This window comes from Phyllostomus discolor, chromosome 7 (genome assembly GCF_004126475.2).
Source record: "Phyllostomus discolor isolate MPI-MPIP mPhyDis1 chromosome 7, mPhyDis1.pri.v3, whole genome shotgun sequence".
NCBI lineage: Eukaryota > Metazoa > Chordata > Mammalia > Chiroptera > Phyllostomidae > Phyllostomus > Phyllostomus discolor.
This window is the reverse complement of record NC_040909.2, coordinates 92664638-92688950: the sequence shown is the minus strand read 5'-3', so window position 1 is coordinate 92688950 and position 24313 is coordinate 92664638. Positions and strand designations below refer to the sequence as shown.

At 42.6% G+C, this 24313-nt stretch overlaps 1 protein-coding gene across 2 annotated transcripts; it reads left to right on the top strand.

Annotated features, from left to right (window-relative positions):
- Positions 1 to 607: 607 nt before the first annotated feature.
- Positions 608 to 24262, top strand: SDR16C5 (short chain dehydrogenase/reductase family 16C member 5). 2 transcript variants are annotated; one of them, XM_036031129.1, is made up of 7 exons: positions 608 to 748; positions 4101 to 4447; positions 8676 to 8807; positions 11201 to 11300; positions 18140 to 18284; positions 18946 to 19071; positions 22979 to 24262. In XM_036031129.1, exons 2-7 carry the CDS (start codon positions 4115 to 4117, stop codon positions 23073 to 23075), a joined length of 933 nt encoding a protein of 310 aa, XP_035887022.1. In that variant the 5' UTR covers positions 608 to 748; positions 4101 to 4114; the 3' UTR covers positions 23076 to 24262. The 2 variants fall into 2 exon arrangements, with proteins under 2 accessions (XP_035887022.1, XP_028389829.1); XM_028534028.2 differs by lacking the exon at positions 608 to 748 and adding an exon at positions 832 to 1028 and having other exon boundaries at positions 22979 to 23236.
- Positions 24263 to 24313: the final 51 nt, after the last annotated feature.

Sequence of the window (24313 nt, the reverse complement as noted above, 5' to 3'; positions counted from 1 at the left end):
TTGGATCAGAGTACACTGCTGACTTTTTCTGTTTTTTCTCAACTTCACTATATTAGAAGGAGCTTTTCCCTAAATCCTCCTCCTCTCCGCCTCTGGCTAGAGCCACACCCACTCCCCTGACCCCTCCAGCTGCCCCGAGGCTCTGCCACGCCAGCACTATTTACTGTCACAGCCCCAGGGAAGCTGTTAACCTTGATCCTGGTGGAAGGGTCAGATGCTGCTTCTGTGTCCAGCGTCCCTCATGTATGACTGGCTGTCTCCCTGCCTGGACTCCCACACCTGCCTCTCCTTTGGTCTCCAATACAACAGTTCCGGCTTCTGGGCTGTGCTTGGAAACACCTGGGGAACTTTTACATAGTATTACCTGGTTCCCCTTCCAACTCAAAAATTCTGCTTTAATAATCTAGGAAGCAGCCTAGCTATGGAAATTTTTGAACGTCCCGCGGGGAGAGGAGGGGCTTCTTATGTTTGAAATCTGTCCCGCGCGCACCTGGTCTTTGCAACCTAATTTCCAACTTCTAAATCTGGGCGCCGGAGAAAAAAGTAAGGAATGCGGCGCACCTGGCGCTCGTGGGCCCGGGCGGCCCCACCCCTTGGGAGGGCGCGGCTGACCCGCCTTCCGACTTGGTCTCCTGTGGGCTCCGGAGGAAACCTTGAGCCTGAGTCCAGCTGCGAGTCAGTGACCCGGTACTGAGGCAAAGGAGGCCGGCTTCACCGAGAGGAGGGCAGCGAGGGCAGCGTGTCTCGGGTGAGTTGGCCAAGTCCCCGTAAAGGGCCTGGGGACAACCTCTGAGAGGAGTGGCGCTCGCGGCCCGCCAGCCCTCTGCGGCCCAAGTCTGGCGAGATCCGAGCGACTCGGGCCTTAGCGTTGTTGGGGGACCCTGAGGGAGCTCGGGGCGAGCCCGGAAGGGCGCTGCACCTCGGAGTGAGCTCCAGGCGGCTGCGTCCCAGAGGCCCAGACTGCCAAGGCCGCTGCCGAGCCCCGCAAGGGTGAACTGCTAGCCTCCTTCCCCGACCCAGAGCAGAGGGTAGGATGACTCCCTGGGCTCCCTTTTGGTCCATTCTGCCCAGGTGGCCTGCTCTCTGCTACTGAATACATCTATCTCTCCCTTCCTGTTGCCCCCAAATACTCTCTTGCCCCTTATCTCACCATCACCCCCGCGCCTTACCCTGGCCTGGGAATAATGGGTCATCTGTTTACAATGTACCCAGTTAGTTCAGCTTTGGGACTAGGAGGCTAGGACAGGAGATAGAGACACCAAAGAAGTCTTCAGCCTGATTAAATGTAATATGCTGTCACTTTCTAAGGGTCTTTACACTAAAATGGAACTTCACATTTACTTTTGTTTGTAAGTATAGTTACTATAGCCATCTTTAATTGCTATAGTCAGGGATCATTAATTTATATGCTAGCAGTAACATCAGTGAGCTTTAGCTGATATTTATTTTGCTGTCATTATGTGCCTAGCGCTATTCTAGCAAGGCCTGTAACATGGCAGGCCCTGAAATCCAACCTCGACTCCTTTTGTCCCGTCCCACCCCCGCCCTGTGCATCCTGGAGGGGCCTGGGGCAGATGGGCAATGAGGACCTTTATGTAAGGCTCCCTATTTCATAAGTAATGGTAGGTACTGTTAGCATTCCCCTATTTACAGGAGTAAACTGATGCACAAGAGATGAAATAATTTTAACCAAGGTTGCAGAGAAGTGAGTGGCAGATCCAAAATCCAACCCAGACTTTAATCTCTAGGCCTCATTACCTGTGCAGGTCCCCCACAGGCACCATAAACCCCGAGGAAGGGAGAACCTCAGGGTGCCATGCTCTTAAGCATCTGCCAGGACAGGGATACACAATGGGCCTGTGCTTGGTGTTGCATCATGCCCACATTGAGACTGTGCAATATTGGCACCCCTGGCATTAAGAATGTTGTTGTCTCCCAAGTCAGTGGTAAGACTCCTAGTCACCTGTATCATGAGGAGAGAAGTAGACCTTTGTCCTTCTGGCTAGGACTTAAATGGTTGTGTGCCTGAAAGGGCATGAGTGGCCTCATGTGGGCTTTCTCATGTAAGGGGTGTTGCCAGTGCCCAGGGTGTTGCTTTACTGTAGAAAGGCACCTCATCCTTACATGTCTAAAGGTACATACCCCATGACTATTTAAAATAAGAGTCCAAATACCACATTCACCCTTCAGGACACCTTCTTTCCAAGTCCTGCAAGGTCTGGGGTTCCCAAGCAATTATCCCAACCTCTCTATGAAAATAAATTCAAACAAAATGCCAGAGAGTTTAAAGGCCATTTCATCCAACATATGGTAAAACCTAGTGCTCCACAGCAAACACTCTTTGTTTAACCTGAATGCCTATGTTCCCCAGTTCCAGCATTCTTATTCCCTGGACAGCCCTGGACACACAGGTCATACCTACCTTAAGGCTCACACTCTTCTGTTTCTCTGCCAGGCACACCACTCCCAGATCTGTCTACCTCTCACCATTCATCATATGGATATCTGTTCAATTGTCAGTTCCCAGCAAATTTCTCCTGTTGTCTACTATCCTGCCCACAACCTAAACTACATCTCCTTTCTACTCTCTATAGCTCCCTGCACTTTTCTTTATACTACTATAGCTTGTGCTGTTGTATTCATTCACTTAATGTCTATCTCTTTGACTAGATCCTTAGCTCACCAGACCAGAGAATACAAGAGGCTACCCATCCCCTCAACCCCAGTGCCCAGCATCAATGCTCAATAAACATAATAAATGAACACCTGGCCCTCCACTAGCAAACACGGGGACTTTGGATAAACTGCATATATATTCTTTCTGATCCTTAATCTCATCTGCAGAATGAGCCCTCAAAGCCCTCCTGTGGTTGAATCTACCTGCCCATAAACATTAATAGTAACTAATCTGTCCTCATCCAACTGCAAAGTGAGGACCTGCTGTTCATTAATGAACATCACCTGCCCTCCTCTGTGCCTGCCAATTGGACACCCCACTCACGGAAACCCCCCCATTCCCACTAGAATATGCTCCCTGCTAAACATGTCTTCTCAACCTGGAGGAAATAAGACCTCTTTTTTTCTCAACTAGTTGTTAGTAAAACATCTTGTAAACTCCTCATTGAACTGTAAGTAACTGATAACAGGACATAAGCATGGAACCCAGTGTGAGCTTGTCAAGGGGAGATTTGTTATTCATCCAGCAGACCTATCAGATGCCTTGTTGAGGAGTAGCACCATGAATCTGAGAAACAGGATAACATTTGTAAAGCACCTACTGTAAGCCAGCATGTGGTCCAGCACATCAGATACATTCTTATTTCATCTGTAAAAAACACAGGACCAGTAAGAGCAGATGAGGAGACCTAGACCCAGGTTTCACAGCTGGGCAGGGCAAGGCAGGGCAGGAATCCAGATGTGTCTCACTGGTGGCCTACGGTCACAGGCACAGGGGCTCAGAGCTGGGGAAGGGGCATCCAGAGCTGACAGTAAATTCATCAGAAAAGGTTTAGAATGAACAACTAATTACTCTTCTTAAAATACATCATGCAAATAGGATTTTATGTTTTTCTCTTGAATCTCAGATTTTAAATTGTGACACATAATTAAAGAACAATGGTGCAAATGAGAAAACACAAACCTAAAAGGGGACAAAAATAAAACCAAAGACATAGCAGGGATGGCACCAACATCATGATATGGTCAAGGCTTTGAACATAAATCAGTCAACAGGATTCTGATTATCAGGAAGAAAGGTTAGGTCTGAGAAATAATGAATGTCTCCTCTGGGTTAAATTTGGGTGTGGTTAATAAACATGAATGAACATTTGTCACCTGTAATACTTACTTAGCAGCGCACAGTTGTGGGCCAGGCTTGATGCTGTGCATCAAGAATGTGCAACAAGCATTAAATTCAACCAAGATGCAGTCCCCTCCTCTTTCTAAGTTCAGAGTCTGCTACCAGGAGAGATGTTTAAATCATGCTTCTCAGTTTTTTGGGTTTTGGGTTTTTTTTTTTTAATATTTCCAAAACTTTGAGCTTGATGTAGTAAGCAAACACAGACGCCTCAGTCTTCATACAAGTCTTTCTTTCTCTATAGGTGTCAGTCAGAAAATGGCTCCCAAAATGGACTCTGCAACGAAATTTTTAATTTTCTTAGGAAAATCACTGTTCGCTCTTCTGGAGACTCTGACTTTTACCTTAATTCCAAAGCCAAGGAAGAATGTTGCTGGTGAAATCATACTTGTAACAGGTGCTGGGAGTGGACTCGGAAGGCTTTTAGCCCTCAAATTCGCCCGCCTCAGAGCTGTGCTTGTTCTCTGGGATGTCAATGAGGAGGGCAATGAGGAGACACGCAGGATGGCTCAGGACGAGGGAGCCACAAGAGCCTATGCCTATACCTGTGACTGCAGTCGAAAGGAAGAAGTGTATAGATTAGCTGATCAGGTAAAACCTGGGTGCTCCCTGTTTGCTATGGATAGTAAGAACTCTATGTAAATACTTGGACATACGTCAGATTCTTTGTCTGCCATTTCTCAGTGCCAATTTGTCTATCTTCAGCATTCCTTTAATGTAAAAATTATTGGAGAGTGGAAATTAGGAATTTTGAGTTCTCACTGGTATGCAATACACCATGCTAAGCACCCTGTATGTATTCTATCATAATCCTATAAAGTAAGGCCTGTTATTATCTCCATTTCACAAAGGAGGAAACCAAGACTGAGGGCAGGTAAATAGCTTAGACAAGAAACAGTTAATAAGTAGCAAAGCTACAGCTGGGACCTGAGTCTATTGACTCCTGAGTAGGTGCTCTAACCACCACTCTATACTGACTGTACTGGCCCCTAAGGTAGGTGATAGCATCCTTCTGTGAGGATAAAGAAACTGAGTCACAGAGATATTAAATGATTTGCTCAGGGTTGTGGAGCTACTGCACGACTAAGCCAGGATGTAAACACCTATTTAGACTGATTTTAAATCCAGCTATTTCTACCCCATCCCAGTGCCTTTTATTTGAATGTGTACTTCTCGTAAGTTGTCATGAGAAAATTAGAATATCTTATTCATTCTAAGAACTGTTAACCTCAGTTGTTATATTGGCAATGACAGAGGTGTTCATATAAAGAATGCTTTCAGGAGACTGTAGCTCTCGTGTGCCAACCCTAAGGGTTTTCTTAGTTTGTAGGGGCACATTTTTGTTTGCTGGCTGCCTCCTTTCCTTATTAAGGATTTCTCCTTCACATTGGCACGAGTACTCCACACATCACTCTCCAGGGCCACTTTTCTTTCCCAGAGTTCCCCCATTCAGTTAGAAGGGAGGAGCCAGACCGGCCTGTGACAAGCAGCCCAACCACTTTGGAAAGTTCTTGCCCAGCTTCTCTGCTCTAAGTCCCTGCTACTTTTCACTTCACTTCCTAGTGGAAAGGTTTGCAGGTCACTGGCCAGTGAGTTTGTAACTTTTAAATTTGTTTTTACATTTTATACATCTGTTCTAACATCTCCAATCACAGGCTGTCCAGAGCCATCTGGAGATCCAAGCCTGACAAGCTAGCGTGGGTTCATGCCAAACTCACAAATTCAAGTCTTTGCACTTGAAATACCAATCACCTGGCATGTTGGCTTACACTGACTACAAACAACTTCTCAGGCCTCCCTTAAGCAATAACTGGCTCCTATTTCAAACACTTAACCACTTCAGATGGAGCAAGCTAATATGAGGCGCTTCATAAATAATTACTTCCCTCTTCTCCATATTCATAACTTAGTTCTGCCCAAGATACTCAGCTTCAGAAATGGTCAAACGTGGCCATATTACTAGCCTATTATTCAGCTTTTCTTACTTCTGGGTCTTGCAGAGAATTAATTATATACTCTTCTGTATTCAGGAGAAGCAAACCATTTTCCACCCTTAAAAACCAAGCATCTCCACTTCTTATTCTAGATAAAGGGAAGATACCAGAGAATTTTTAAAAAGTGTCCCATAGTGGAGGGATCGAAGTGAAAATTGTCAGAGCAGGATGACATTGTTTTATCTCCACTGAGACCCCAATAACCTTGAAAGCTTGCATCCCAGATCATAGATTAGTACTAAAAGGCCAGCTTGATACCTAGCATCCTGGATGAGAGGTCATTTTGAAGAATAAACACAAGACCAAACTGGAGCTATGTACTTGTCACTTGTCCTTGATGTGGCATGTGGAAGTGTCCTAACTCTATGTTAACTATATGTTTAGTGACCATGATCCCTTATAGAGAAGCCAAATCATAATCAATTTTGCTTGGCATACCTGTAGATTGAATTGGTTCAACAGAAAGAAATCCTTAACTTATTACAGGCATATCTTTGAGATAGTGAGGGTTCAGCACAATAAAATGAATGTCTCAATAGGGAGACTGTCACAATAAGGCAAGTGCCACAACAAGGCAAATTATGATCTTTTTGCTGATGGAAGGTCTTGCCTTATTTGTAAAAATGAGGTATGTTTGTATTTGTAGCATCTGTGAAAAATTTTTAAGGTTTATTACTGATTCCTGATGTTCAAAGTCAAACTTGAGGATTGTTCCACCTTTTAAACCATGTAGTCACTGGTAGAAGTAGACTTTCACCTGCTGCCCACTATGACTAAGTAGTGTCTGGGAAATTCAAATCAGCCGTCCCAGGCAGGGTGGTGCTAGACACTGACATGCTCAGCCTTGCTGAAGTTTCTGTTGCCATAGCATGAGTGTACACAGAGAAATCCTGGCCAGCAAGTGGGCACAGCTCATGTGCGAGTCTTCCCAGGGTTGTGAGCTGGGGCTGAATAGACTGTTGCCACCTTCTTACAACAAGGAGAATAACGATGCAAAAAAAGAAAAAGAAAACTAATATAAAACTAGAATCTGTGGCATTCTCCCTTAGATGTTAGCCCTTTGTCCCTTGTAAAACACCACAATACCAACAAACTCACACTCATCTCCAAGAGACCATTCCATTGTGTTATCACTGGTCAGCAATAGTTAAACATATAGTTAAGTCACAATCAGTTAAACCTGATCCTTTTCCTCCCTAAAGCAGCAGAGGCTGAGTACTTGCCTTTCCATGCTTAATTTAAAGGAAAAAAGTAGACTTGGGAGCAAGATAATACTTAAAAATAAAAAGATAACCCTATATACAAAACAGATATATCAAAGGGAGAAAGATTATTCACATGAAAAATCCTGTCACAAATGCTTAGTCTGGTATGTTTCAAGTATGAATCATAAATATACAGTTTTTATATACTGCAGAGCTATGAGTCATGGATAATAAAACCTTCAGTGCCTACCTTGAAATTAAAATCTGATGTTTATGTTGAGTGTGTGATGACATGCTGTATTTGTAGGGGAGATGACGGTGGAACACACGGCCCTGTTATTTCTCCCTTAGATGTAACTTCTGGCTCAGCCATCATGACTCTGAGTTAGGACATCAGCCTCTAACACTACAGCTGTCTTCCAGCCACAAACTGTCCCGGTTTTGATTCTGCCTCTGGTAAGGCTTACCTAGTTGTTTCTAGCCTTGACTGCTGTTCAACTAGGATTTGACCATATATATTTAACCACTCTCCAAATCAGACTTTGTTGATTGTTTCCAGTGCTTTGAACTGAAGACTCTAACATGGGAGTAAGATTTCCTTTGTTTCTATTTCATCCTAAATATTTTCTAGATTACAGACCTTGTTAGCTAGTAAATACCTAACACGTGTCACCCGCATTGTGGGACCCATCCTCCCCCGAACCAAACTGTACCATCCATCCAGACAGGTGCACACATATGCAGGCACACACATACACACACATACAGAACTGGAGATGTCAGTGGTGAGCCCCCTGGCAGTGCATGACTGCCACCAGTGCTTTTCTTGGATTTGGGGGACAGGGTCCCTGCTATGTGATACCAATTACAGTAATGAAATTTAAACCGCAATGAGGAGCAAAGGGACGGCACCACCCCCTTGTGTCAGGACTGGAATCCTGTGCCCATTGCTCACATGACAGCCAGGGCTACACACTGAAGATATGCTCTAAGCAGAAGCCTCCAGTGTCCCATGCAGAATTTTTATTTCTTAAATAAGTTATTGGATACCTACTCTGGCCAGCATTACAGCAGCAAATGGGGCCTACTCGGTTCCTCTCTTCACATATTTTGGGCCTTGAAGTTAATGAGAAGGAGAAGGAAACCAGCCAGTTGATAAAAACAGAGCAGACAGGTTCTGTGTGTTTAAAGGATAGATATGAATATCATACTTCCTCTTTCCACTCCCTACAGCACCCGACCTCTGTGTGCTAGGTCTTGATTTATATGGCATGGTTATAACAGCGTTGTGTCCCGTCACATTGATTAAAGTGATATGCTACTTAGAGCACAGAACAAAGTTACTATTCACTGAATATAAGAATAGCTCTAACTGTAGAAGGAAAGCAACATTGCAGTGTTGGAGTATAAGGAATGAATAAATGAGAAGAAATACATCAAACTTGGATCTCTGATGCACTGTACATTCAGCAAAGGAAATAAAACATGCTGTGTTTTCAGGCTGCATAAACTCAGTCTATGTTAACAAGGATAAGAGGAATATAAAATTGGGGGGAAACTAAACCTACATCATGTAAGGAGTTACTACATTGACGGTGTTGCTCTTGTTTCTCAATTCAGGTTAAAAAAGAAGTTGGTGATGTTTCCATACTAATCAACAATGCTGGCATTGTAACAGGCAGGAAGTTCCTTAACTGCCCAGATGAGCTTATGGAAAAGTCTTTCGATGTGAATTTCAAAGCACATTTATGGGTAATTATTTTTTCTTTTCTCCTAATAAATATTATCCTCTGAATAAAGCACAGTCTTCTCAATTTCATATTATCCTGGTCTACCCACTTATCTCCTCTGAATCCAACTCAACCCACACCTCCCAGAGCCTCTGCTCAGGGAATCCTACAAAGACACTATCATTTATTCATCACCAAACACTATCCTAGGTGCCTTAGTGAAAAAGGAATCACAGAAGTTAAAAGATTTGCTTGAGGGTGCACAGCAAGTGACAGCACTTAGACATGACCAAGGTGACCTTATCATTTCCCTAAGCTGGAACTCTTTTGAGAGTGAAATGGGACTTTTATTAAGCAAGCATTAATCAGGTCTGTTCTGGGAAAACCACACATTCTGTTACCTGACTCAGCACCTCACCAGGAAAGGAGAGTTTCTAGCAGTAGCCCTGGTGACTGACCACATGCTGTGGACATTAAGGGACACAGCCACTGACAACCATGGCGATGCATTTTCTTGGTAGTCCTGCACATCTCCTCATTCTGCCTTTCCTAGCACTGGAGCCATTTTGTTCCCTCCCCACTGACAGCTTGCCCTTCCCTGGGCCAGCTATGTGCTGGGGTTTCTGAGATCCCCTCCATTCTCCTCACACCTCTCCACATGGACCTCCACCCAACTCTCCTTTGACAGCCTTTCCATTTCATTTGGAGCCCTGGCCTGGTGGTTCATTTGGTTGGAGCATGATCCTATCCACCAAAAGGTTGTTGGTTTGATTACCCATGTGGGCCCATACCTAGGTTGCGGGTTCAATCCCTGGTCAGTGCACACATTTGAGAAAACTAGTTGATGTTTCTCTCTGTCTCTCTCCTCACCCCCTAAAATCAGTAAACATATCCTCAGGTGAAGATTTTTCAAAAATGTAATTTGGAATTTGTAGGTTTTCTGTCCCCTGGTTGTACCAAAAATGTGATGGTGCTGGTACCATCACATCTTGGTGTTCTCTTCAGTTTTCAGGAGAAAGATGGATTTAGAACTAAGTAGCCACCATGCTCCTTCCGGAACTACTGCAAGTGATTTATGTTGTCTTGTCCCACATGCCCCTGTGCTTCATCACAGTGAAGTCAGAATATATGGTCAGAATGAAGATAAAGACAATGTCCTTAAAAGTCTCCACTCCTGTGGCTTCCATATTCTTTTCCTGCCTCTCTGCTTTCATTATCTCTTCTTCTAGATGTTCCCGAACTACTGATGTTTCCCTGGCCCTTGCCCGCCCCTCACATCCTCTCACTGTGTACACTTTTCCTGGGCAAGTCAGTGTACATGCTCTGAGCACCTGCATGGTATAAGCACTTACTTGCTAGAGGATCAGAGAGCCCATGGTGACAAGGGTCCCAAAGGGAATGTCCACAGGGAGAAGTGAAGTGACTCATAGCAGAAGCCACAAAGTGTTTCACCATGCTGCTTGCTTTGATTTTTCATCTCTCTCTACATGTTAGGTTCTCTCTGAAACTCATTATGAGGCAGACAAACAAAGGTTGGTTGACTTTTATAAGACATCCTTTTCTCATATTTATTCACATTAGGAAACAAATATTTGGTTATTATTTCTTTGTTGCAGAATACATCCCCCAAAGCTCATGTTCTCTCCTTTATCTTTTTTCTCCTGATCCCACACCAAACTTGAAGGTGTCCTGTAGTCCTCAGTCCCCTATTTCCAACAGATAATCTCTTTTTATGACATGGAATAATATTAAGAAACTGTTATTCAAGGAAGTAGAGATAAACTTTAAAACACAGTGGTATTTTTTAAACTGAAACCAACAACAATATTTCCTGTGAACACTATTCAGAAAAGTTTGAAATTCAAATATGATCCCGGGGCGGGGAGCGGGGGAGAAGGCAATATATACCTAAATCTTATTCTTGATTATAATCTAAATAATCATATTTTTTTCCTTTCTGGACTGTGGCTGCCACAACTAAGATTCTCCTGTACTGCTTCAATTATTGTCTTGATATGTTATTTTTTAAAGTCAAATATGACTTATGGGACTGAAACCAGGAGCTCATGCTGTGGCCTAAGGATGAAGTTCTCCATAGGCTGTAATAGACATTCTGTAGTGTTATGTTTTCCTGAGGAGAAATAATATAAAAAGTAATAAAATAAAAAATAAAGGTCAAATATAAGTCTGAATAAATGGTTTGTAATAATATTGGTATACCATGAGGAAAACACTGGTTTAATAGTTTAAGCAAGTTAACATGGTTACTTTCCAGATGTTTAAGCTTTTATATCCCAATAGCTTCAGGTATTTTTATGAGCTTAAAAAAATTTTTAATCACAATGATCATATAAATATCTGAAAAAGCGTAAAATGTGGTATAAAGTATTAAAAATTTTACTTTGCTCTTCTTAGACTTATAAAGCCTTTCTGCCTGCTATGATTGCTAATGACCATGGACATTTGGTTTGCATTTCAAGTTCAGCTGGATTAATTGGAGTAAATGGACTGGCAGGTAAGAAACATGTAACATTTCACATTTGTACTTTTTCCTTTTTTAATTATATTTTATTGAATATGCTATTACAATTGTCCCAGCTTTTCCCCCTTTGCCCCGATCCGCCCAGCACCCCCTACTCCCTCAGGCAATCCCCACACCTTTGTTCATGTCCATGGGTCATGCGTATAAGCTCTTTGGCTTCTTCATTTCTATGTTGTACTTTACATCCCCAAAACTATTTTGTAACTATCAACTTGTGCTTCTTAATCCCTTCACCTATTCCCCCAACCCCGCCCCCACCCTCCTGGCTGCCATCAAACCATTCTCCATATCTATGATTCTGTTTCTGTTCCGCTTGTTTGTGTAGTTTGTTTTTTAGTTTAAATTGTTGATAGATACGTATTTATTGTCATTTTGTTGTTCATAGTTTTGATCTTCTTTTTCTTTAAGTCCTTTAACATTTCATATAATAAATGACAAGCTCCTTTAGTTTTGTTTTTTTTATCTGAGAAGGTCTTTATCTGCTCTTCAATTTTAAATGATAGTTTTGCTGCATAGAGTCACTTTGATTGTAGGTCCTTGCTTTTCATCACTTTGATCATCCCTTGCCCATTTCTTCTTGCTGGCAAAGTTTCCTTTGAGAAATCAGCTGATAGTCTCATAGGAACTCTGTTGTAGGTAACTACATGCTTTTCTCTTGCTACTCTTAAGATTTTCTCTTATCATTCACCTTTGGCATTTTGATTATGATGTGTCTTGGTGTGGGTTTCTTTATGTCCATCTTGTTTGGCACTCTGTGCTTCTTGGGCTTGTATGCCTGTTTCCTTCATCAAATTAGGGAAGGTTTTTTTTTTGTTTGTTTTGTTTTGATTTGATTATTTTTTCAAATAGCCTTCCAATTTCTTACATTTTCCCTTTCCCTTCTGGCACCCCATGATGCAAGTGTTGGAATGGTTGAAGTTGTCCCAGAAGCTTCATACACAATCTTCATTTTTTTTGAAGGGGTGGATTCTTTTTTCTTCTTGCTATTCTGGTTGGTTGTTTTTTGCTTCCTTATGTTCCAAATCATTGATTTGATGCTCAGCTTCATCCACTCTACTGTTGATTCCCTGTTGATCATTCTTTATTTCAGTTTGTGTATCCCTCATTTCTGACTGGGTCTTTTTTCTGCTGTTGAGGTACTCACTAAGTTCCTAGAGCATCCTTATAATGAGTGTTTTGTACTCTGCATCTGCAAGATTGCTTATCTCCCTTTTTAGTTCCTTTTCTGGAGTTTTGATCTGTTCTTTCATTTGGACCATGTTTCTTTGTCTGCTCATTTTGGCAGCCTCCCTGTATTTGTTTCTATGTATTAGGTAGAGCTGCTGTGACTCCCTGTGTTGGTGGCATGGCCTAATGTAGTAGGAGTACTTCAGGGTCCAGTGGCACAGCCTCCCCTCTCACCCACACTGGGTACTCAAGATGCATCCTTCATTGGGCTGAGTACACCCCCCTCTTGTAATTGAGCTTTGATTGTTGTTGGCAGGTCAATGGAAGGGATTTAGCTAGACCAGTTAGCTGCAAGGACTGGCTGTAGCCACTGACCACCAACCTCTGTCCTCTGTAGAGGATCAGCTGTGCAGTATCTCACTCTACAAAGCAGAGCTTACTTCAGCAGGGCCCCAATATCCCATTATGTTCTGTCTGGGGCCACTTGGTACAAGGTGTAAAGTGATCAGCAGCCGACTGCTTCTTTTGCTGGGCTTCAAAGTGCCCTAGTAAGGCCAAGCTGTGAAGCAAGGCTGCTAGTGCCAGATCTGGAGCCACTTAGCAAAGCACAGGGACTTGCTGAGGCCAGCTACTGCTTGTTTGAGAGGATTTAGGAAGTTCAAAAGCATGAGCCAAGGTAAGTCAAGGAAAAGCCACTGTTAACCATTTAGATAGGCCCATAAATTGGGTGGGGGAGAGCCTCAGAGAATCACCAGTGTGGGGCAAACTGTGAGCTAGGTTGATGGAGTTTCAGATATGGTGCCCATTCTGCCATTGTCGAGGAGAGCCTAGAAGAGGAGCAGTGGCCTCTGCCAGCTGTCTGTCTTGGAGAAAGCTGTCCCCCCACTCTAGCCCTGATGCCAGACACTTCAATTCCTCCTTGTATGCCACTAGTAACCTTTCAAGCTGCTGCCCTGGTGTTGGAGCTCAGAGGGAGGGAGTCTGAGTAAATCCAATTACAGGCCCTTTAAGAGGAACTGCCTGGGAATTCAGCAGTTTCTACCACCTACTTAATATATACTGGTTTTTAAAGCCAGAGGCCACAGGGATTTATCTTCCTGGCACTGAAACCCTGAGCTTGGAGGCCTGGTGTGGGGCTGGGACCCCTCACTCCTGCTATCCCTCTGATTTTTATCAGCCACACATGGGTGTGTGACTAGCCCATTCCACATCTCTGCATCTCTACCCCTCCTACCAGTCTGGATGAATATGATTTCTTCTTTAATTTTGTGGTTTCAGGACCTCCATTCAACTCGATTTCTGGCAGTTCTGAGTGGTGGGTGTTCTAAAGTTTAGTTGTAATTTTTATGTGGTTGTGCAAAGAGCCAAGCCATGTTTGCCTATCCCGCCACCTTGGAGATCTAGCTCTTATATCATTCTTTATTAATTCAATTTGGAGAAATTTCACACAATAGCAGTGGCATCCAAGCTTCCATAGCTAGTAGATTGCGGTGCTAAGATTCAAACCTCTGCCTGTAGTTCACTTCCAGGACCCAGGCAGGTAGAAATGAGCAGAGCAAGGACAATGGGGCCAGGCACAGAAGGTCAGCCAGGCAGAAAGTCCCAAGTGCCTAGCAATGGATGCAACCGAAGAAAAAAGGACCTTGCCACCAGGGTAACCTTTCCTCCCCTAGCATATCACTGGTCATGCAGTTTGGACCCTCCACACTTGCACTTTATTCTAACTTTAGCTTACATAATACCTGTGAGTAATCAGCTTTGACCTGCACCAATAATAAAGATAATAAATTTTTGTAAGATATCTTTTTTTAAAGAATTTATTTATATATTTTTAGAGAGGGAAGGGAGGGAGGGAGGGAGAGAGAGAGAGAGAGAAAGAAACATCAATGTGTGGTTGCTGGGGGCCATGGCCTGCAACCTAGGCATGTACCCTGGCTGGGAATCGAACCTAGGACACTTTGGTTCCCATCCCATGCTCAATCCACTGAGCTACACCAGCCAGGGTAGATAATAAATTAAGAAGTGTATTCAATAAGGGAAGTGGCTGAGAACTAAATAGTGCACCAAAACTGCCCATCAAGGACTTCCGGCCAAGATGGAGGCATAGGTGGATACACTGTGCCTCCTCCCACAACCAAAATAAGGACAACAACAATTTAGAAACAAAATAGCAAACCAGAACTGACAGAAAATTGAACTGTATGGAAGTCCGACAACCAAGGAGTTAAAATAGACACATTCATCTACACCAATAAACCAGGCAAAAATAGGGAGTTAGACAGACCATGCAACCCAGGGTCCCAGTGCCAGGAAATAGAGTCTCAGGGCACCGATTGAAAACACCTGTGGGGGTTGAGGCACAGGGAGAGACTCCCAGCCTCACAGGAGAGTTCACTGGAGAGACCCAGGGGGTCCTAAAACGTGCACGAGCCCACCCACATGGAAATCAGCCCCAGAAGGGCCCAGTTTGCTTGGGGGCAGCAGCGGAGGGGGCTGGAGTCTGAGAGAGAGCAGAGCAAGCGCCATTGTTCCCTCTCAGACCCCTGCCCCACATACAGCCAGTGACTGGCTTGCCCAGCTCTGGTGAACACCTAAGGCTCCACCCCTTTACATAACAGGCATGGCAAGACCAAAAAAAAAAGCGGGGGGGCCCAAATGGAAGAACAGTTCAAAGCTCCACAGCAAATACAACTAAGCAACAAAGAGATAGCCAACGTATCAGATGCATAGTTCAAAGCACTGATGATCAGGATGCTTACAGAATTGGTTGATTTTGGTCACAAATTAGATGAAAAAATGAAGGCTACACTAAGTGAAATGAAGGAAGATACATAGGGAACCAATAGTGATGGGAAGAAAACTGGGACTCAAATCCATGGAGTGGACCAGAAGAAGAAAGAAACAACCAAACAGAAAAGAATGAAGAAATGAGAATTCAAAAAAATGAGGAGAGGCTTAGGAACCTCCAGGACATCTTTAAACGTTCCAACATCCAAATTATAGGGATACCAGAAAGGGAAGAGGAAGAGCAACAAGTGGAAAAGTTATTTGAACAAAGAATAAAGGAGAACTTCCCCATTCTGGCAAAGGAAATAGACTTCCAGGAAGTCCAGGAAGCTCAGAGAGCCCCAAAGAAGTTGGACCCAAGGAGGAACACACCAAGGCACATCATAATTACATTAGCCAAGGTAAAAATGAAGGAGAGAATCCTAGAAGCAGCAAGAGATAAGGGGACAGTAACCTACAAAGGAGTTCCCATCAGACTGTCAGCCGATTTCTCAAAAGAGACCTTGCAGGCAAGAAGGGGCTGGCAAGAAGTATTCCAAGTCATGAAAGACAAGGACCTACATCCAAGATTGCTCTATCCAGCAAAGCTTTCATTTAGAATGGAAGGGCAGATAAAGTGCTTCTCAGATAAGGTCAAGTTGAAGGAGTTCATCCTCACCAAGCCCTTATTTTATGAAATGTTAAAGGGACTTATCTAAGAAAAAGAAGATAAAAAACATGTATAATCAAATGACAGCAAACTCACAGTTCTTAACAACCACACCTAAAACAAAAACAAAAACCAACTAAACAAACAACTAGAACAGGAACAGAACCACAGAAATGGAGATCACATGAAGGGTTATCAGCAGGGGAGTGGGAGGAGAAGAGAGGGGGAAAAGTTACAGAGAATAAGTAGCATAGATGGTAGGTAGAAAATAGACAGGGAGGGCAAGAATAGTATGGGAAATGTAGAAGCTAAAGAACTTATGACACATGGACATGAACTAAAAGGGGGGAATGTGGGTGGGAGAGGGTGTGCCGGGTTGAGGGAAATGAAGAGGGGAAATGAGACAACTGTAATAGCATAATCAATAAAATATATTTTTTAAAAAACTGTCGATCAGATATACTTACCCATAGTTGAAGTATGCACTTTGGAATCATTAGGTCTTATGCAGTCCTCTGGGTTTAAAAAAAAAAGAGAAAGAGAGAAACTTTACTGATGAATGTTTTTACACAAGTGATTAGCAGAGTCACCATCTCCCAGATTGCCAGGCAGCATTATCAGGATGGTAAGACTGACCACTCTGCCTTCTGAAGTCTCCCCCTGCTGTCAGTTTGGAGATAACTTCTCCATTTCAAGAAACCTCAGCTTTACCACTTTGCTTTCCCACTGGTTGGAAGACTTGCACAAAGTAATTGTCATTTCTATCTCCCTTGCAACTGACTTGACATTAGCAGTGGGGAGGGAGCAAAGAGGTGCACCGAGATCCTTGGTGAAGGATCCAACTCAAGAGCTGGTTCTAGGAGAAGCAGAAATCTTGTCATTCCCTATCAGGGCATCATCCCCTGGAGCAACGTCCTGTGTACTGGCTGACACAGATCCCTGAGACTAATGCATCAGAAAGCCTAGCTGCAACACTCCGATAACTTTGGTCAGCTTGCCCATTGGGCACTTGAGCTGAGTGGCATCGTTCAAGATCCACAATACCAGCCTAGGCACAGTTCATCTCAGTTATGTGAATAGGTTTTTCAGAACCACCAGTCACTGAAACCGTTACCAGTCTAAACACATCTCCCTGTACCCTGGACTTACCTTCCTCTGTCACTCTTAGAAATCATCACATATTAGTATTACCTCTTTCTTTCATTCACCTGATAAATGATGAAACCTCAAAGTAATACAGGTATATTTACAGCTTCTGTTAATCCTTTTTCTGACATAGTATCTCTATCTTCAACTGGACTCTTCCACCCACAGCTGACCTTAGAAACAAGTATAAGCCTTTTCTGATTCCCACAGTAGAGGTCCTGGCTCCCCTGCATCAGAACTGCCCAAGTTATTTAGAATGCAGATTCCCTGGTCCTGGGCCACATCTGCTCATCATAATCCTGGGAGTTGAGGTTATTGAACTGCATGTCAGAGTCATCATACACCAGATGACTTCGATGATCCTAGAAGCTGATCAGAACTCCTCTCCCTCTCCCTCCTTCTGCCTTAGGCAGCAGTGGGCCTGACAGCCCCACACCTGGCACTTACAGCCTGGTTCCTGCCAGCTGTGGTAGCTGCTTCTCAACAGAGCCAGTGCATATACCTCATTTGACTGTGAGGGAAAGGAAAGGAGAATTCCACCCAAATGCCTTTTCTACTCCAGACTTTTCCATTCAGTGAATTGAATACTCAGTTGTTAAAGTGAGAGTGATTGAAGACAGCAAGCTCTAAACTGATATAAATGCCACTTTCCACTCTCCCTGCATTTTTAAGATATTTAAGAGGTTGAGATTTAAGATACTGAGTTTTTTGTTTTTCTTCTGGAAATGGAAGAGTTATAGTTAGAAGAAATTTTGGTCTGACTATGATGACCCATGCTGCCCTCTCTTGCCTACATCACTTACTGTATTTCTTCTTTTGTGCGTCTTCTGCCCACTTGGGTTGAAGTTCTTTGGGGCAGGGACTGCACACACACACTGTGTGTCCCACATAAGAGCTAGCCCACTGTCTGACCACCCATCAGTGCAAAAGTACTGTCTAGCAACATGGCCATCAGAGATTCCCTGCGCATCCATTCTCTGTTGGTTAGTGTTATAAGGACACCTGAATGTAATGCCAGTTTTTAAACTTCAGAATGTACATCAGGATTGTTTGTCTTTTTCAGATTACTGTGCAAGTAAATTTGCAGCCTTTGGATTTGCTGAATCTATATTTATGGAACTATTTGCTCAGAAAATAACAGGGATCAAAACCACTATTGTGTGCCCATTTTTTATAAAAACTGGAATGTTTGAAGGTTGTACTACTGGGTAAGTATGTCCTGTAATTTCAAAGAAACTGTATTTTAGAAAATAATCGATTATCTGTTTTATTATTTTCTACCTGTTTTTTAAAGTTGTGTAAAAAGATGTATTTTGGGGGTTCAGCCTGATTTATAAATGGCTTCAGAATTTACTTTTTAGTCAAACATGTTTGTGTTTAAGATGTGGAGTTTAATGGGAATGGTTTTTCAAAGCCGTGTCCCACTCATAGCCACCTGATAGCCTGAATCTGCTCACCCATGTCCCCAGCAGGCAGCCACACACATTCCCTTCCTTCAGCCCTCTTCCCTGATTCCACAGGACTGGAAATCAGTGAAGGGACACAGATGCCACATTCTGCATCTCATGGAGATGACAGAAAATTAGTTTGCAAAGACTTGCTTTATAATTAGACCTTGTTTTAGTATGGTTTTACATGTATGCATATTGTACCCCACTGTATTAATTAGAATCATCGTTTTCCATATTTTCCATTTCATATTCTAGTTATTACCATTTTGTTAATAAGGGAATAAATAGATCAAATCTGGAAGTGAAAGAAGCAAATAAATGATAATGTCTTACAATCTTTTTATCCTCAATATATAAGAATTGTTTTTATTTATTTGTTAACTTTGGTTTCTTGTTTGTTTGTTTGTTTACCTCCTAGCTGTCCATCTCTGTTACCAATTTTGGAACCAGAGTATGCAGTCAGAAAGATAGTAGATGCTATCCTGCAGGAAAAAACGTACTTGTGTATACCAAGGTTTATATACTTCATGATGTTTTTAAAAAGGTAACAATATCAGCTTCTATGACTTCTCTAATGTGTCAATCAATAATTTATTGAAAAACCACTAGAAGAAGCCACTTAAAAATTATCTGTTAAATGATTCCCCCCTTGTGCCCATTTGCTGACATAATATCAAATTTGCATAGTTGCCGTGCCTCCCAGGGGTCTAGAAAGTGGAGCTGGATCCTGCCAGCCTTCTTAGCATTATTGTCAAAAAAGAAGTGGATTCATGCATGAGGTGGCAGGGAAAGGCCATGAAGCTAGAAGTCAAGAGAACTAAGACTTACTTCTGGTTTGACCTTGAAGGAGTCATTAATGTCTTTGTTTCTCCATTTCCTCACCATATCACTGTAAGGATCAAATAAGATATCATGGAAACACCTCAAATATAAGCAAACTGACTTATTTGGAAGGCACTTTATTTTGGAAGGTATCACACAATTCTATCGCAAATTCCCTAGTGCAACAAAATTGTTCAAATCAGAAAAATTTCTGGGATCTGCAGTTCTTTTATGGAAACATTTTTTTTAAATAAAGAGCATAAGTGAGTAAGGTTTTCATTTTAAAGGAAGATGCTTGCATGATATAGGATGAGAGATTTCTGAGAACAAATAGGAAATTCCTTGAAGACTTGGAATTTAAATTGTCACCACTCTATTTGAATTTGAATCTCTAATGCCAGAGATTCTAATGAATACCTAGGTAGCACATCTATTGCACATCTATTGTCACCTCTTTTTATCTTTTTTAAAAAGGTGGGTTTTATAAAGTTGAAAGCTATTTAAATGCTTTTTTAAAGGCTTCCTTTTTTTGTCACTGGGTGTAGATATTGCAGGCAGCCTAGTGACACAAGATGTGTATCTGAATGTCATCCCACTATCAACAACTGAGTAGCTTCCTATAGCCCTTAGATTAAGAATCAAATATCCTAGGCTAATGAATCTCAACCCTGGCTGCTTTACTTAGAAGATTTTTAAAAATATCTTTCCCTAGTCCCTCCTCTAATTGAATCAGAATCTTTGTGGGTGAGGCCTGGGTTATAATTTTATAAAAGCCATGTAGTCTGACACTGACCTCTCCCATCTCGTCTGCCACTCCCTCCTTCTCCCTGCCTCTGCTCAGCCTACTGGCAGAGTCCTTGGTCCTGGAAACAGTCCAGGGCATTTGCACATACTGTGTCCCCTCTTGGTGTAAGCATTCTTTCCCTGACTTCCCAGAATATCCCAAATGGCTCCAGTGCACAATCTCCTAGCACCTGGCCTTGGCCCCCTTTGAACATCTCACAGCTGCATTGTACATTTCTTTGTGAGGTCTCCCCCTGGGTTGTAAATTCCTTGAGATTAGAGGCCAGTTGGTTTCTGCTCACTGTTGTGTATGTTCAGCTCCAGAAAAAGGCCTGACAAAAAAGAAGGCATTCAATACTTACAAAAGTGTGGGAAATTAATGATGGGATGGAAGATGATTCAATATTTTGTGTTATAAGTTTTAAGAGATCTTAAAACACATTATATATATATGTGTGTATATATATATATATATATATATATATATATATATATATATAAAAGTCATGTGTAAATCTAAGGAAGTATTGTTACAAAACATTGGGCCCCACTTTATTTTAGCTACAGCTCTCTCAGCCACCCTTCAAAGACAAATACCATTTGGAAAATAAAATTACAGAACTAATATAAAAACATTTTAAGACTGGATTCACTGAATGATCTGTGGACAAATTGAAATTACTATTTTTTTAGGAGAGATGCTTTTTCTTATGCCAGTCATGGGAGAATAGTGTCAGAATAGCTATTGTGTCCATGCTTATGTGAGTGCAGAACCCAAAGTCAAGACCACACACTAAGGCAGATATTTCAGGAGCTTGTGGTAGGGGTAAAAATGGCAATAGAGGATAAATTTGTGCTTAAGATGGTTAAAGACTTGGGGGGAAAACTCTGAAAAGATAACCACCTCTTAAAAGCACGTGACAGCATCTTTTCCCCTCCTTCTCTGCTTTCCATTGCGTGTTAGTGCTGAGACATATCACCTGCCATTTATGAGCATTTGCTCCAGTTACAGGAACAGCAGTGCCGAACTGCCTGAAGCAACTGCTGATTCCCAGGTCTCAGTTCATTTTCTACATTGTAACAGGTCATGTTGTTACACTTCCCCCTAGTAGGGGTTTCTGCTTTGCAAGGAAGCACGTTGGATTATTGACCCTCTCCCCTCTATGGAGTTGAAATCTGTCTCGTTTTAAACTTCCAGTGGTTCCATTGCTCCTGACAGCAACAATTGTTCAGTTGTTTGAACACAGATCTCATGCCTTGTGTCTACCACATGGCTAGCAGCCACTGCTCTTCCTGCATAAGCAAATGTCTTTTCTCTTTAGCTAATTGTATCTACTTTGTGCAATGAACCCAAAATCATTCTTCCATCCCTTTACTTCTTCACGCTTCACCTAGCACAGGAGTGCTGACTGTAGGGCTGACTGAGGCCGTATGGGCGGGGCACGGCATCTTGGACAAGGAGACTGAAGTCCAGAGTTATAACCCTCCTGTTTACCAAGTCTGTGACTCTGAGCATGACCTTTTTCTCTGGGTCCAATGTGCTCATTTAAGATGTAGAAGTCAATGCTGTGACAGCCTGTGAATGGGTGACTGTAATGACTTTCCTGGACAGTGTGCATGTTCACAGTACAGTAGCTACACTTGCTAATAGAAGTTAGTAATGCCAATTGTAAAGAATATGGGACTTCATTTTTCTAATTTTTTAAATAAGTATAGGGTTTATACTTATTTTGAGAAGATATTAGTTCTGGACCTTAAATTGAGAGAGAGTTACCCAGCTTCGAGAAGACTTTGGAAACATGAAGAAGTTCGGTGAAGGGGATCACATCACACATTCCCTAAAATGTTCACCCCAGAAGCATTAGAGAGTGCCTCGTGTGTGCTATGCATTGCTGGCCTCCTAGGATCGGGGGTTACAGCAAAGAGCAAGAGAGACAACTGTCCCTGCCCTTGTGGAAATTGTCTTCCCAGAGGGGTAAGGAACAGGGAACAAACAAAAAACAATAAAGTAAAAAAGAAAAAAAGGTACGCTCTGTGGTCATAAGTGCTATGGAGAAATATAAAGCAGGAAGAGGAAATCCCAGAGTGTAAGGGACAGGGCACAAGCTGAGATGTGATTTTCAGTGTGGTGTTCAGGGACGGTCTCATGAAGGTAACATTTATAGGAGACCTGAAAATGGGAAGGGCAGGAACCACCCGGATTTCATGGGGTATCCCCAGATGGACAGCGTGCACAGGTCCTTTATCCCACCCTTGGTTCAAGTCTCAGATTTACTGTGCCTGCTCTGTTTACTGTACCTCTCCTCAGTGGAATCAAGAGGGTCAGAGAGCTCTGTTAGGAGGGGCAGGTGGGGGTGGAGTAGTTGACCAGTCTTGGTTGGGTCTTGCCAAACACTTGAGGAGCTACTGCATCTAATTCTTGCAGTGGTCCCAGAAAAAAAACACTGATGACTTCGTTTTACACTGGAAGAAATGAGGCTCATGTGCTAAATAACTTGCTTGAGATGGCATTCTAAATGACAGAGCCAGGTTTCCATCAGGCTCAGCCAGCCCAAGACTTCACTGCTTCCTTCAATCACTACATAGTGTAAGGCCACTTTGGAAATGGACATGAGAAGTGAATTGAATAATGTAAATAAAGCAAGGAGAGAGAGAGAGAGACCCTGTGCCAGTGTCCTCCCACATCAACATGAGTGGACAGGCCCAGGGTGACCCTGAGGTATGCACGTTAATTAACGTGCGCATGTATGAATTCGCCTGTGACAGGTCTGGCACTGCTTTTCGGCTGTGCTGATGAAGATGCTTTTATGAATAACTGAGAATGTTTCCTCTTTTGTTCTCTTTAGTATCTTGCCCATCAAGATGGGACTGCTCTTGGCTGAATATATGGGCATCTTCAGTGTGATGAATGGCTTCACTGGAAAGAAGAAGAACTCTGGCTGATGTCATCTGATACCTAATGTTACACATTGCTTATTTCAATGAAGAAAAGGATTTTTTTTTCTGGTAGAATATACCTGGAGACTATAAGTATCATTCGTGTTCTATCTGGACTAGTATTTTCAACCAATACTTTTGAAAATACCAGTAATGTTACTATCTGCTTTTATGGTGAGATTTTTAAAATTAATAAAAACAGCTCATTTTTGTCATCTCTGCTTGCAACAGATATGAGTGAAAGAATCTTTTCACGTGCTGAGTGTTCAGCTGGAGTGCGTTCTCTCCAGAGGACACAGAACTCTGGATTTCCTCTCACCTTGCTCTCAGCCTTGGTGTTTCTGAACCTCTGTGTGTCCCTTGGTGTAGAAAAAGCCAGCCTCCTGTGTCCCTCTTTCCAAAGCAGCCACATAAATGCTTATGTCCACACACCCTGGATGCTCACAGAGCAGGAGCACTCCCACTGAAAGCACATCAGGTGCCATGGGAGGGACCCTTCCTGTCCATTCCCTGAAATCCCTAGTAGGCAGTGACCATAGATCAAACTCTTGATGGAATCCATTTTTTCCTAAAGAGATCAAAGAATGGTTGCTTCTTACTCTGAAAATGACATTCTACTGAATTAAATGAAATTCTACCTATTAATCCAGAAAACACATTCATGTGGTTAATTTCAAGTATTTAGTATTTCAAGTTGGGATTCATGTTGTATTTTTCCACAGGATGGACAATTTTATGCATTTGTATTCATGGGTGCTTCCTTCATTTCAGATTGATTGTATTCTTACAGTTTAATCAACTGGCCAACTGCTTTTATGCTTTGGAGATTCACCATAAAAGCAAGATTAAGAGAACTGTGTTAATCACCATACCCTGGAATGCCTTCCCAGGCTGGACAGGGCACCTGCCTTGCAAGAAAAACAGCATCTTTTGTCTCTTATTTTCTTTGGCGTGGGGAGCAGGAAGGGATGAGGGGTACCTTGGAAGACCCCTTTGAGAGTCAAAAGAGCTTAAATATCATGGGGGTAAGTTGCTCTTAGAGCAACAACAGGAATGTAGAGTCCAGAATCTGCTGTGCACTGATTTATCTTGAGCTGTCTGTCTGATTCTGACAACTCTGCTCCTGTGTTTCCTTTCCATTCAGAAAGTCTTTCAAAAAACTTGTTTTATGATAATAAAAGGAATAGCTAATATTTACTGAGCCTGGCATGAGGCTAAGCACTTTATACATTTCATAAATCAAG